We start from the raw sequence: 14,194 nt of genomic DNA on the forward strand, positions 1-14,194 counted from the left end.
ATATTTTGTCATGTTAATTCTTTTCTTTATCAGAAAACCCAGTCGTGGGACAATCAGGCCTCCTGTTGTCTGTCTTTCTCGTGTAAACTTATAGATAAAATAACCAGTTTGTGTTCTTTTTCCTATTTATTTTGCGCGCGCATGTGTATGGATTATATATTTGTGTATTCTTTTCAGGCGCCTTGTGTGTGTGTGTGTGTGTGTGTGTGTGTGTTTTAAATGCTTATTCGTGAGAAGATGGTCTCATTCATCTTAACGTTAATGCAGATAGACCTTCGCTGACTATGAGAGTTGGTGTGGGGGTTGATCCGGTCATGTGTACGTGATCGATGCTCCGACCACTGCTTGCATTACTTCAGTTTATGGAAGTCTATAATCAGTTAGCCAAAGACTATACTCTCAGTCGTATAAATATCAACTCTGCCCGCTTGTGTTAAAAGGAAAATCAATGTTGTTTCCTCTGAAGTTAAATAAAGTTACTTTTGTTATTATAGGAAACTACCAAACTGATGATTAAATGCTCGTTATGACATACAGCTGATGGGCTCAGCCCACTTACCTTACGGCTCAGGCTTCAGTTGTACCCCAACCCGCGCGGGCAAGGGTACGGATCCGTACAGTTTGCAATTATCTAGTGTGTAACATTATTTTCATAGTGGTGGTGTATGACAATGAATTAGGGTGAACATGTAATTAACTCGGATTTGTATGAAGTACACTGATTAAGTATCATATGGTGAAGCTGTGAACAAAATTCGTGTCGATATGTGGGAAATTAATGACGTCGGGAATTATTTTCCGTAGAAACATCCGATGAAGTATCACTTACCATAGTAATTTAGATATGCTTCAGGTGCTACAGTTATAAATCTTCGGAGAAAAATCCAGTGAATGTTTTGTTGATCGGCGAAAATAAGGCAGTTCTTTATTTCCCTGTAGTCTCCTTACTTGTGAGTGAGACAGAGGACACACCTCGAGACCAGCTGGACGACTTCTAGAAGGTAAAGTACTCATTAATCAGTACTCATTATTTCATTATCTTGTTTGGTGACCATGTTTCAAGTTATTATAGGTTATATTTTGAACGGTGTTTTGCCACTATGATTCAGCTGATCATGTATTAAATGCTGACCCGTTTGACGATCATGTTGGAAATTATTTGTATGTTATGGTGAACGGTTTCTGTGCTATATTGAAGAGGTTATTTATATGCCGAATGATGTTTAGCAATCATATTTTAATGGATTACAAGTTAGACCCACGCGTTTCAGGATACTTCATATGTTATAATTTTAGATACTTTGTGGTCCTTTTTTTTTTCTAAAAACAGGTTTGGCTAGGAGGAACCTACAAAAACACTTTTTTAATGGTATTGCCGTTTCGGACATTCAGCAAATTTTGTTTAGGTTAGGTTGAATTCGTTAGTTTAGCTTTGGTTTGGTTGAAAATGTTTGTCGGTGGTCTTTGAGTCTTTTGAGCGATCTGACCTTCATGTCTATCGGAAATCAATAATTTTTGTTATTTTCTCCACCCAAAACCCGGATTCCCACTAGGGGTCCTTCATTATCGTAGGTTAAAGGGGGAATATCTCAAAAGGCAGTGATTTGCGGTAGAGGTGAAGGTTAGAATCGTTCCAGACACATTTGAACACCTCAGAAAATAAGAAAAATTCAGCTTCCAAACGGTATTTTTTTTTTTTTTTACAAACATTCATCAGGTGGTCTAATATACCTTACCTCTCAAAACTATGGGTAACTATGACGTAAAAATGATAAGACTAGGTTTTCAGGAGGAAAACCGTTGAGTTATAAAACCTACGAAGTTTATGTATGGTGTGCTGTATCTTAAGGTTGATATATTTATTGTTTTGTGATTTTGAGAAATTGCTTTTAGATAATATTGTCAACACTGGTAGGTTTTAGGGAAGCACTGCGCTGCCACTTCAAAATCGTAACAGCTGCGTAGCCCTTACCAAGGAGGGGTTGATGGTGTTTTCTGCAACAAAAGGTATATATAGTATTTTTGCAATCGTCTTAAATCATTTTTAGGCATCATTTGGGAGGCTGAAGTCGGGACGCCTTTGAATGGCTCTTGCGACAGGACTCAGAAGGTTTTATGCTGTGTTCCAGTGCGTATGAACTTGGAATTTCACAGGTGAATGCAATCAGAGACCTACAATAAAACTTCACTGACCACAATGTAATATTTTCAAAATGTTGCTGATTAGAAAATGCATTCTTGAGCAGACGTTGTTTGACCCCTGTGTTGCCAGACAGTCAAGGATCCCAGTTCGATTCTGTTCAGTTGTATTAGTCTTGCCTGTGCAACGGCACTTCCCTGTAGTTCTATTGTTATATCAAATTTATTGTCCTCTGGTCTGCAGTTGTTTATATTTTTTTATTTCCAAACAAAGGTTGCCCGATTATTTTATTTTGTTTTATGTATTGTTGTACTGCTTGGCTCGATATTTTTTTTTTTTTGTACAAAAATTAAGAGTAAACCCATGACGTAAAAATAAGACTAGGTTTTCAGGATGAACATCCATCGTTATAAAACCTACGAAATTTATGTATAGTGTTGCCCGATTATTTTATTTTATGCATTGTTGTAATGCTGGCTCTTGATATTTTTTGCTCTTGATGTTCCGGGAACCATTCACTAAAATGCCTAAATCATTATCCTCTGCTCCGTGTAAATTACTACCGTATAATCTACTTATATTATTTAATGGTATATTGTTTGTTCTTCACACTATGCAGCATTACAGATGATTGCTTACTAACGTATTTTTCTTTTATATATTCCTTTAATTTCCGATAAATTTGCAGCCTTTTTTCATCTTCCATCTTTTTATCCCAAATTGTTCCTCTTGTTTTTCTTTTTGTCATTTCGTGGTTTAATGTATTCTAATTTTGTTTCCTGAAAATACTTTTCCGTCGCTTTTATCCATTTGTCTGTCCTTTCTGCTCTTTTTTCCTGCCAAATTCTTCCAAGTAATGCATTTCCACTTTCATTCATTATATACTGTACATATGTTATCTGTCATTTGATGATTCTTGATTCCATGGCTGAGGCACTTATTCATTCTCTTTATGTGGCCTTTTGCGCATATTTCGGTGTTCCAATTATTTGTCTGTATGAAGAATTTTCTACTCTTTGTAAAGTAACGTTTTCAGCCTGGTAGAGTTAAAGATTTTTGAATATGTAAGATTGTCAGTAATGCAATACTTATTCCAAATAAATCACACCTATTAAAATTTTGTTACATCTTTGCCCTATGACAAAGTACGTTAAGTTCACTGTTTGTTATAATTTTTTGAATTGCCATCTCTTTTTGCATTTCAAAAGTTTCCAGTGTTACTATGATTCCCAGATATTTACTACAGTTACTTATATTTCTTTGATATTCTCTTTTTGTTCTTTCGTACTGAATATGATTATATCACTCACCCTTATCGATAGTAAATCCACATTCATCACTGGCCAATAGCAACCCATAGAGCGCATTTATTTTAGAGTGATTTTCATCTTGAAATCCTTTTCCTAGTCTCGAATTCTTCAATAATTTTATGTGTAGTCAATTCATAAAGTGTAGTGGCCCTTGTGCATCAGTCTTATTCCACTTGTTATGTTCAAATTCATTTTTCACACACACACACACACACACACACATATATATATATATATATATATATATATATATATATATATATATATATATATATATATATATATATATATAATCTCCATTATATACAGAAGCGATTATTTCATCTGATTCCTCTTTTTACTGAATTAAATGCTTTACTGGAATCTACTGATATAGATGTTAAGGGTTTCTTTCATTTATAACTACTTTCCGTGCAATATCTGAAAATAGAAATACTGTTCTCTATCATTCCTCCAACTGTAAATCCACTTCCATTCTCCTTCTCATCGTTAAACAACAGGCGATTTTCCATCGGTTTCCATTTTCCTCCAGTCATAAAGTCTGCATGCACAGTTTGGTAAGACAATAGGTTTTAATTATTTTGCTTTTCGTTTTGTTACTTTTGGTATCATTTTTCGTGTTCACCTCCAGTATTCAAGTATTTTCTTTTGTATAACATTAACTAAACTTACTTAACACATTCAAACATACCTCAGTCTTCAGTAAGGTTAGGTTTTGATTACTTTGCTTTTCGTTTTGTTACTTTTGGTATCATTTTTCTTGTTCACCTCCAGTATTCAAGTATTTTTTTTTATAACATTATCTAAACTTACTTAAAACATTCAAACATACCTCAGTCTTTGGTAAGACCTTGATAAAAATCTGGTTTGAAATTAACTGGTCCTGCTGCATTTTTCTTTTTTCATTTTTCATCTTCATTGGCATCCTTTGATAGTTTTTATATTTCAGTCTTTTTTCATATTAGGAATTTCCCTTTCTCATCTTATATACTATTTCTGTATGTTCTGTTTTATTTGTGTGACTATTTTATTCCTTTTAATAGGTTCCCTGTCATCTAATTTCTGTTATCTTCCTTTTCTAGTGCAAAAGACACTTATTATTATCATCCGTTGTGTTATTTGACCGTTTATTCTCTTATATTTCCCTAGCTACTTTATCTTCATGTTTACATATTTCCTCTTTTATGTTTATTTGTACCCATATAACTTTGTAGTGAGGAGTTTATCATCTGTAATAAACTGCGTTATGTAGTTTAGAAAAATCATCTTGACTGGTTATTAGTCTTTCTGATACTTAGCTAAGTATCTGCAGCCACCCGTATTACCTTTGTCACATTGTAGTGCACCATGTCACTTGATTATGAACGCTCCATACTGTAACATGAGTCGTTCCGTAATGATTTTCATCTAAAGTTGTGGGGGTTACCTAGCTATGAGGACTGCTAGTACAATATCTTGGTGAGTAGGCAGATCGATGATTGGTTCAGAAGCTGTTGCAGCTGGAAAAAAAGTTTACTGTGTTGACTCATTTGAGTCACATCATCCATTCAAGCATCCATACAGAGTTGGTAAGTCTGCTGATCTAGCAGAACCCAAGCTTAGGAGAGATTACCTAACTCCATAGGAACGGCCGGACCTCAAGTAGCTGATCCATAGATGTACTAAGCTATACTTGATTCAGTGAATTCCGCTTAAGATTGTGGCGATTTGAATACATCCCTGTCGACGAAAATGATATCAATAGGTTTGCTGCAGTTAGTCATAGACCTCTTTTCCACTTGTTGCAGTTTTGTTGGGTTACATTAGTTTTCCTGGGTTTCTTTAGTTAAACCAGAGATAGAATAAGAAAGTCAACACCACCCCCCCAAAAAAAAAAAAAAAATTAACCTAGCATTACTTGATTTGCTAAATTGATCGCTACAGTGCTAACGCTTATCGGTCGTCTTAGGGGAAAAATTACGATTAAAAAGTCCTTTGAGTTCTGAGTTGATAAGCGTCATGTCTTAATTGGGAGACCTTGTCTTTGTGGACTTAATATTAGGTAGGCCAGCAACCTACGTATGGTTGAAGCAGGGAGTAAAGACAGCAACCTTGCCCTGAGGAACTTGACAGCCACTGTATTGCTGGCTTACTGCGTCGTGTTACTAACCCTCCTGATACTCACTGAAACCAACCTTCCTCGTCAGTTGTTGTCTGCATTTCCGTGTTTAAATGCATCCATATAGTCATATTCCAGGCTGTGATTTCTGATCGTTGTTCCGGTATTTGTGCACACTGGGAGTAGGGGTTTCTGGCGAATCAAGTGGTAACTTTCGTACGTCACTGAATTACTTTAGTAATTGATATATTTTTATATAAACCCAGGATATTGCGTTCTAAATTCCATGAAACTCCCAAGTTTGTGCTCCACTAGTTTATACACTGAATACACAAAAGACAGCTTTTCATTTCCATCTTTCTCCATTATGTAGGGAGAAAAACACACGAGTTCCTGCATGTATGTACATTCCCTTGAATGCTTTTATCATTAGAGGAAACATCACTGAATGCCATTAAATGGTTCGCTCCTATTCTTTTGTCTCCAACATTAGAAGCTCGATTAACACAGTTTGCCAGTCCATATTTCTTGTTTTCTAGTTCACATTGTCATTACTCATTCTAACACAGTATTTCTTTAGTTTGTAGAACTGTTCGGTGAACCCCATCAGTAGTTGTGTCCGCTATTTTTATTTTCAGTGGTTTTAATGATGCATAGACGCATGACGACAAATACAGCCTCAACGGGGTGGTGCCTTTCATGTGTCATACGGATGACACACAAGTTTGATTGGAGCACTTTTCTTAGTAATGATCCGCCGTTTATGAACTCGCTTATGAAGTCGCTTTGATAGTCACGAATTAGACGGTTAGACTTATAATGCTATTTTTTCTGCATTATCCCCTCCGTTTTTGGCAGAAAATGCAGGTAAAAGCATGTAACTTTCATTTATTTTGAATTAAGTAGCAGGAAACATGCAAATCATTGTTGGCAAAAGTCAAATGCCCTAACGTCTCCTTCTGCGGTTGCAACAGCTGACTTTGTTAATGAACATTGCCATTGCCTTAATATCGTTAGACATATTATCAACTCATCCACTATAAACAGTGTACGGATTTCTGAAGTTATGGACTCGTTGACTGTTGGATAAAAGTACACTAACTGCGCAGTTAGTGGGTCTATGGTAGATGTTATGGGTCCTACCAGGTACGTTTGCTTGTTAGCTTACAGTATCCACGGTGGAATCAGTAACAGGAGCACATTAGTTGTTCTTGTGAACATACTCTTCATCAACGGGTTTAAAGATCGTGTGGGAGTTTATGGCTATACTGCCGATCAATGTCATGCAGATTCATTTGAATTTGGTGTTGCATTCGAAAGGACAACTGAAAATCTACAAAACATTGATGGTCGACTGAGTAAAGTTCCGATAGACAATCATACTTTAATGCTGTGCTTGATGAGAGTATGCTATAATGCTGTTTTTGCCGAGATTACTCTAAAATGTTGTGTTGCTGAGGGTATAATGCTGTGCTTGCTGAGAGTAATCTATAATGCTACTGAAAGTACTCTATTTTGTGGTTTAGCTGTGTTGAGCGAACTAGCCAACCAAGATTCATCTTAAATTTACGCTTGAAAGACCTCTGTAAAATAGTACTAGGTAAACTACCTCTTTCAGAATCAAGTCATATTCATTAGCAAAATCATAATGTTGAAGGATACTGCTATTGAGATAAGGAAATGCACATTAAAGTTGGCTCTGTTATATATCAGAGTATTATATTAAAATCGAGATATCAGAGAGGAATTTAGTGAATTCTGTATTACTATGGGGCATGGATACCCTTAGAAAGTTCATCAGCCCCACTAACGTTTGAATTTTGCGGTATATACGTATATTCGCATCTGATTTGTTTCAGTGGCTTTAATATAAATGCTGTTGCCTTCTGTCATCTTTATAGTAATTGTGATTGCTTGCTGATGGCATTGTATAGGCTGATTGACTGGTACATATCCCACTTGAATTATCCTCTTCCCCACTCACTGGTGAGTTAAATTAGGTTATTACAGTTAATATATTTTTACTAACTTACTCTGGTATCCCACTTTATAGTAAAATATACGTGCCACAAGTTGTAGGAACTATTTGTATATGAACCTTATAGCATATGCTGTATTGTCATTACGGTAACGATGCGTTTAAATGTGCCCTTGGGCAGTGTTTGGGCCTCACCAGTCGACTACCATCCGCTACCTCTCTACATAAGTAAAATTCACCCTTGCTCCGAGGCGGATAACAGGTATAGGTATAGCAGATGAGATTTGTGTAAAATGAGTTCTGGTTGTTGCGATATGAAATGGTAAATGCCAAAGGTGAAAGGTATGACAGAGGCAAGTGATATGTACAGAGGCCGTGTTAGTTGCTCAGCATTCGCCTAGATGTCATCTTTGGCTGCATGTATTCACTGTGGTGGTCAGTGTTTGATGCTATTCGTTACACAATATACGGTCTGCTTCAGGTAAAATATGCAGTGGATAAACTTCGGGCATCCTGGTTCTGCTTCTCGCGTAGGCTTGTATGGAATGGACTGTTATGTGAAATTGTAAGCAAACACATGATTCAGACAGGAAGCATTATTCAATTGGTCAGTGTAAAACACATTAGGCAGAGAAGCACAGCTCTTGTTATTGTTTTCACTGGTACTGTAAGTTCGTCGATGTATCTCTAGAACCTGTTGCTTAGGAATGATTTAGGTGAGAACTATTCATGCTGCTTGGAGCACTGATGTCACCTTACTGTTTGGATAAGCGCAGATCGTGGGTATGGCATTTTTCGCACTTGCTTGGTATCACAAAGTTACAGAATACGGACTTCAATACAGTTAACGTACGTGAGCTAACTGTTGAAATCATAATTTTCTATTCTAGTTTTAGAAGAAAATATTGAACGATTTTCATAAATATCTATTTATAAGCTGTTAGACTGACAACATCTGTTAATGCCAAGCCTTTCATACCACGGTTATGATGATCGCAAGCGGCGTTGGTGCAGAAGCTGAGTCAGTTGAAGATTGGTTCATATGTTTTCTTGGTGATGTGACTGGTGAACTTGACTCCCAGTTTTCAGGCCTTACCTGGACTGATTCTGAACTATTTGGTCTTCTTCCCTTCGTAATGCGTCGATATGATTGAAACTGTTAAAGTGTTACAGTTAGTGGAAGCATACTTTCCCTGGTGGATAACAGAACAATTGTTATGTACCAAAACAACTGAAGAACAAGACAAGATTATCTTAATTTATTTGTTGTCCTCCAACTTGTTTGTACCTCGCCCCATTGCACTCATGCAATTGCGAGAGAACAAGATGCCTGCGTCGACTTCACAGCTGCATGCTTGCATCTGTGACTTATGAGAAAATAATGTCTCTTGCATTACTCACCTTAACTCCGTTCATTACATTATCTCTTGACTCTTTTTGTTAGATTTTTTTTTGAGGAGTTGCACCTCAGAACACTCAAGCATGTTTGGCTCTGGTTTTTCACGGAGATGCACGCCATGAATTCGAGCCTAGCAAGAGCATAATAATTTTGTTGAGGTTATTCTTAGGAGTATTTCATCCCAATTTGAGTTTACATTGTTGTACTACTTGCAAAAGTATATTTGAAAATTCTATCAAACATACTTACTGTACTTACTATATTTAGAAATGAGCCCTCCTACCTTCTCACCAAAGACTGATTACGGTCTTGGAGCACTTTTATAGAAGCAACAAGAACTTCTCTTTATATTCATGTGAAAAAAGACTACTGTTCTAGCTCCTAACACAGGGGAAATGAAGTAGTCTTCGTAGAACTCATTATGTAGTCATTCTGAACATTTGGAAAAGGTGTGAGGATCAGATCACATATATTTTTATCGTTAAATACATCGATATAGTTGTGCTTATACATATTATTATAGAGTGTTAGTTTTGCGGCATATTTTCGTCTTCAAGACCAGTGGATACTCAACTCAGCTGTGAACTAGTTGCACAGTGTATGTAACATTTTTCTTTATATATGTTCGGAAGCAGAGGATTAACAAAGAGTGGCGACCATGATAACCTTTTCTCGCTCGAATCCAGCTTCTCTTTCTCTATTAGGTGATAACTTTCCAGTTACTTTAAGAAAACAAAAAGGAAAGATGTTTTCACAGTTTATTTCTTAGGTTTGTTAAGACACATCAGGTATGTGTTTACGTATACATGTATCACTGGCCGGTTCCGCAGAGTCCGGTTCCCGGAGGAGGTCCGGTCCAGCCTGGAGATCCTGCGAGATGCGAGTTCGCTTCCACCTTCTTATGAAGACTAATTATCACAAAGCAGTAAGTTGTAGATGCCGTCTTGGACATTTCTTGTGTATTAATGTCTTATTTACCGGAATATTTTTCCTCTTTTCCCATAGCATTGATAATTACCATCGACCGGCAGTTGGAACAGATCATTTGACAGCTGCATATTATTTCCTTGGTATTCGATTTCTTTGATGGCAGTAAACGTATTCAGACACTAAAAAACGAAAGATAGAATAAGAAGAAAGTGTAGGGAGCGATAAGGACGTAGACAAAGAATTTTCACCCTCAGAAGAGAGATTTATCGCTTGTACAAAGGTTAAACAGGCGCTTGTTGCTGCTGGTAGCCCTAACAAGCACCTTTGACAAATGCGCTGATGGTCAAAAATTTTGATCAATGACCGTCTCGGAATGGGAAGTGCGAGAAGTAGTGACTGTAGTGTAGGAGTGGTTGTAGTGAGAAAATCTAGTCATGTAAGCTGTCAGGAGACGCATTTCAGGGTTTGAATGCAGCCTGTGCAAGTTCAGGGGAAGCTGCTGAGTGCAAGTGCTGCCACAGGGTGTGTTCTGGGTTGCCGGGTGCGCCGTTAACAGAACCTACCCAGGGCGCACTTGAGCTTGCTGGAGCATCCAGCGCAGTGGCCACACACGCAGTACATCCCCTTGCCGCAGTTCCCGTGCTCCTCCCAGCGTCCGCCACACGTGTCTCCTGGGCCCTGTGGACAGAGAGAGTAATGTAGAGGAATGAAAATCAAGGCTGCAGAATATCATATCATTGCCAGTGGCCAGTCTCCCTCCAACCACATTAAACCTAAGTTAGTTATAACTTAAGTTATATATATGAAGGTGATATTGCAGTTCAGTAGTTCAGATAATTCTGTTTAATGTAGTTTTTCTATAAGAAAAATTTCATGTTAAATCAAATTATCTGAACTACTGAATTGCGGTTTCGTCTTCAAAACTATCATCACGGACTAGTATGATCAACGCATCATATATATATATATATATATATATATATATATATATATATATATATATATATATGATATATATATATATATATATATATATATATATATATATATATATATATATATATATATATATATATATATATAAACGCTTCCTGCCCCAGGAGTCCCTCTTGTCTATTTGGGCCTCCCTCAGCGCTTGTGGAGCAGCAACGTGGGAACGTCCACTGGGTGTGTCCATAAGTCTGAGTAATAGTGTGTGTCTATTCGGGGTGCGCATGGGTCATGTGAGCAGTAAGAGTACTGTGTATTCACTGTGGTAGTTTCATCGTGGCTGTGAATGATCTTGGCGTGTGCTGAAACTGTGTGTATCAATGTAGGTTTGGATGTGGATAGGGAGCTGTGGTTTCGGTGCATTACATATGACAGCTAGAGGCTGAGTCTTAACGAATGTGGCCTTATCTGTTTTTTCTGGCGCTGCCTAGCTGAAGCAGGGGATAGCGATGCTGTTTCCTACGGGGCAGGGTAGCGCCGGAATAGAAGGCAAGCAAGTATGAATATGTACACGTGTATATATGTATAAGTCTGTGTACATGTATGTATATGTGCGTGTATGGGCGTTTATATATATATATATATATATATATATATATATATATATATATATATATATATATATATATTTATTTTATTATTTTATTATTATACTTTGTCGCTGTCTCCCGCGTTTGCGAGGTAGCGCAAGGAAACAGACGAAAGAAATGGCCCCCCCCCCCATACACATGTATATACATACGTCCACACACGCAAATATACATACCTACACAGCTTTCCATGGTTTACCCCAGACGCTTCACATGCCTTGATTCAATCCACTGACAGCACGTCAACCCCTGTATACCACATCGCTCCAATTCACTCTATTCCTTGCCCTCCTTTCACCCTCCTGCATGTTCAGGCCCCGATCACACAAAATCCTTTTCACTCCATCTTTCCACCTCCAATTTGGTCTCCCTCTTCTCCTCGTTCCCTCCACCTCCGACACATATATCCTCTTGGTCAATCTTTCCTCACTCATTCTCTCCATGTGCCCAAACCATTTCAAAACACCCTCTTCTGCTCTCTCAACCACGCTCTTTTTATTTCCACACATCTCTCTTACCCTTACGTTACTTACTCGATCAAACCACCTCACACCACACATTGTCCTCAAACATCTCATTTCCAGCACATCCATCCTCCTGCGCACAACTCTATCCATAGCCCACGCCTCGCAACCATACAACATTGTTGGAACCACTATTCCTTCAAACATACCCATTTTTGCTTTCCGAGATAATGTTCTCGACTTCCACACATTTTTCAAGGCTCCCAAAATTTTCGCCCCCTCCCCCACCCTATGATCCACTTCCGCTTCCATGGTTCCATCCGCTGACAGATCCACTCCCAGATATCTAAAACACTTCACTTCCTCCAGTTTTTCTCCATTCAAACTCACCTCCCAATTGACTTGACCCTCAACCCTACTGTACCTAATAACCTTGCTCTTATTCACATTTACTCTTAACTTTCTTCTTCCACACACTTTACCAAACTCCGTCACCAGCTTCTGCAGTTTCTCACATGAATCCGCCACCAGCGCTGTATCATCAGCGAACAACAACTGACTCACTTCCCAAGCTCTCTCATCCCCAACAGACTTCATACTTGCCCCTCTTTCCAAGACTCTTGCATTTACCTCCCTAACAACCCCATCCATAAACAAATTAAACAACCATGGAGACATCACACACCCCTGCCGCAAACCTACATTCACTGAGAACCAATCACTTTCCTCTCTTCCTACACGTACACATGCCTTACATCCTCGATAAAAACTTTTCACTGCTTCTAACAACTTGCCTCCCACACCATATATTCTTAATACCTTCCACAGAGCATCTCTATCAACTCTATCATATGCCTTCTCCAGATCCATAAATGCTACATACAAATCCATTTGCTTTTCTAAGTATTTCTCACATACATTCTTCAAAGCAAACACCTGATCCACACATCCTCTACCACTTCTGAAACCACACTGCTCTTCCCCAATCTGATGCTCTGTACCTGCCTTCACCCTCTCAATCAATACCCTCCCATATAATTTACCAGGAATACTCAACAAACTTATACCTCTGTAATTTGAGCACTCACTCTTATCCCCTTTGCCTTTGTACAATGGCACTATGCACGCATTCCGCCAATCCTCAGGCACCTCACCATGAGTCATACATACATTAAATAACCTTACCAACCAGTCAACAATACAGTCACCCCCTTTTTTAATAAATTCCACTGCAATACCATCCAAACCTGCTGCCTTGCCGGCTTTCATCTTCCGCAAAGCTTTTACTACCTCTTCTCTGTTTACCAAATCATTTTCCCTAACCCTCTCACTTTGCACACCACCTCGACCCAAACACCCTATATCTGCCACTCTGTCATCAGACACATTCAACAAACCTTCAAAATACTCATTCCATCTCCTTCTCACATCACCACTACTTGTTATCACCTCCCCATTTACGCTCTTCACTGAAGTTCCCATTTGCTCCCTTGTCTTACGCACCTTATTTACCTCCTTCCAGAACATCTTTTTATTCTCCCTAAAATTTACTGATACTCTCTCACCCCAACTCTCATTTGCCCTTTTTTTCACCTCTTGCACCTTTCTCTTGACCTCCTGTCTCTTTCTTTTATACTTCTCCCACTCAATTGCATTTTTTCCCTGCAAAAATCGTCCAAATGCCTCTCTCTTCTCTTTCACTAATACTCTTACTTCTTCATCCCACCACTCACTTCCCTTTCTAAACAGCCCACCTCCCACTCTTCTCATGCCACAAGCATCTTTTGCGCAATCCATCACTGATTCCCTAAATACATCCCATTCCTCCCCCACTCCCCTTACTTCCATTGTTCTCACCTTTTTCCATTCTGTACACAGTCTCTCCTGATACTTCCTCACACAGGTCTCCTTCCCAAGCTCACTTACTCTCACCACCTTCTTCACCCCAACATTCACTCTTCTTTTCTGAAAACCCATACTAATCTTCACCTTAGCCTCCACAAGATAATGATCAGACATCCCTCCAGTTGCACCTCTCAGCACATTGACATCCAAAAGTCTCTCTTTCGCACGCCTGTCAATTAACACGTAATCCAATAACGCTCTCTGGCCATCTCTCCTACTTACATAAGTATACTTATGTATATCTCGCTTTTTAAACCAGGTATTCCCAATCATCAGTCCTTTTTCAGCACATAAATCTACAAGCTCCTCACCATTTCCATTTACAACACTGAACACCCCATGCACACCAATTATTCCCTCAACTGGCACATTACTCACCTTTGCATTCAA

The 14,194-nt window shown here is 38.4% G+C and overlaps 1 protein-coding gene across 1 annotated transcript in view; it reads right to left on the bottom strand.

Annotated features, from left to right (window-relative positions):
* Window positions 1-9,669: 9,669 nt before the first annotated feature.
* LOC139750830 (neuroparsin-A-like) overlaps window positions 9,670-14,194 on the bottom strand; it is a 37,862-nt gene continuing 33,337 nt past the window's right edge. Inside the window, exon 4 of the mRNA XM_071665604.1 lies at window positions 9,670-10,533. Coding sequence (XP_071521705.1) covers window positions 10,405-10,533 — 129 coding nt within the window. The 3' untranslated portion in view covers window positions 9,670-10,404. The remainder of the gene's footprint in view (window positions 10,534-14,194) is intronic.

Source organism: Panulirus ornatus, chromosome 10 (genome assembly GCF_036320965.1).
Source record: "Panulirus ornatus isolate Po-2019 chromosome 10, ASM3632096v1, whole genome shotgun sequence".
Classification (NCBI taxonomy): domain Eukaryota; kingdom Metazoa; phylum Arthropoda; class Malacostraca; order Decapoda; family Palinuridae; genus Panulirus; species Panulirus ornatus.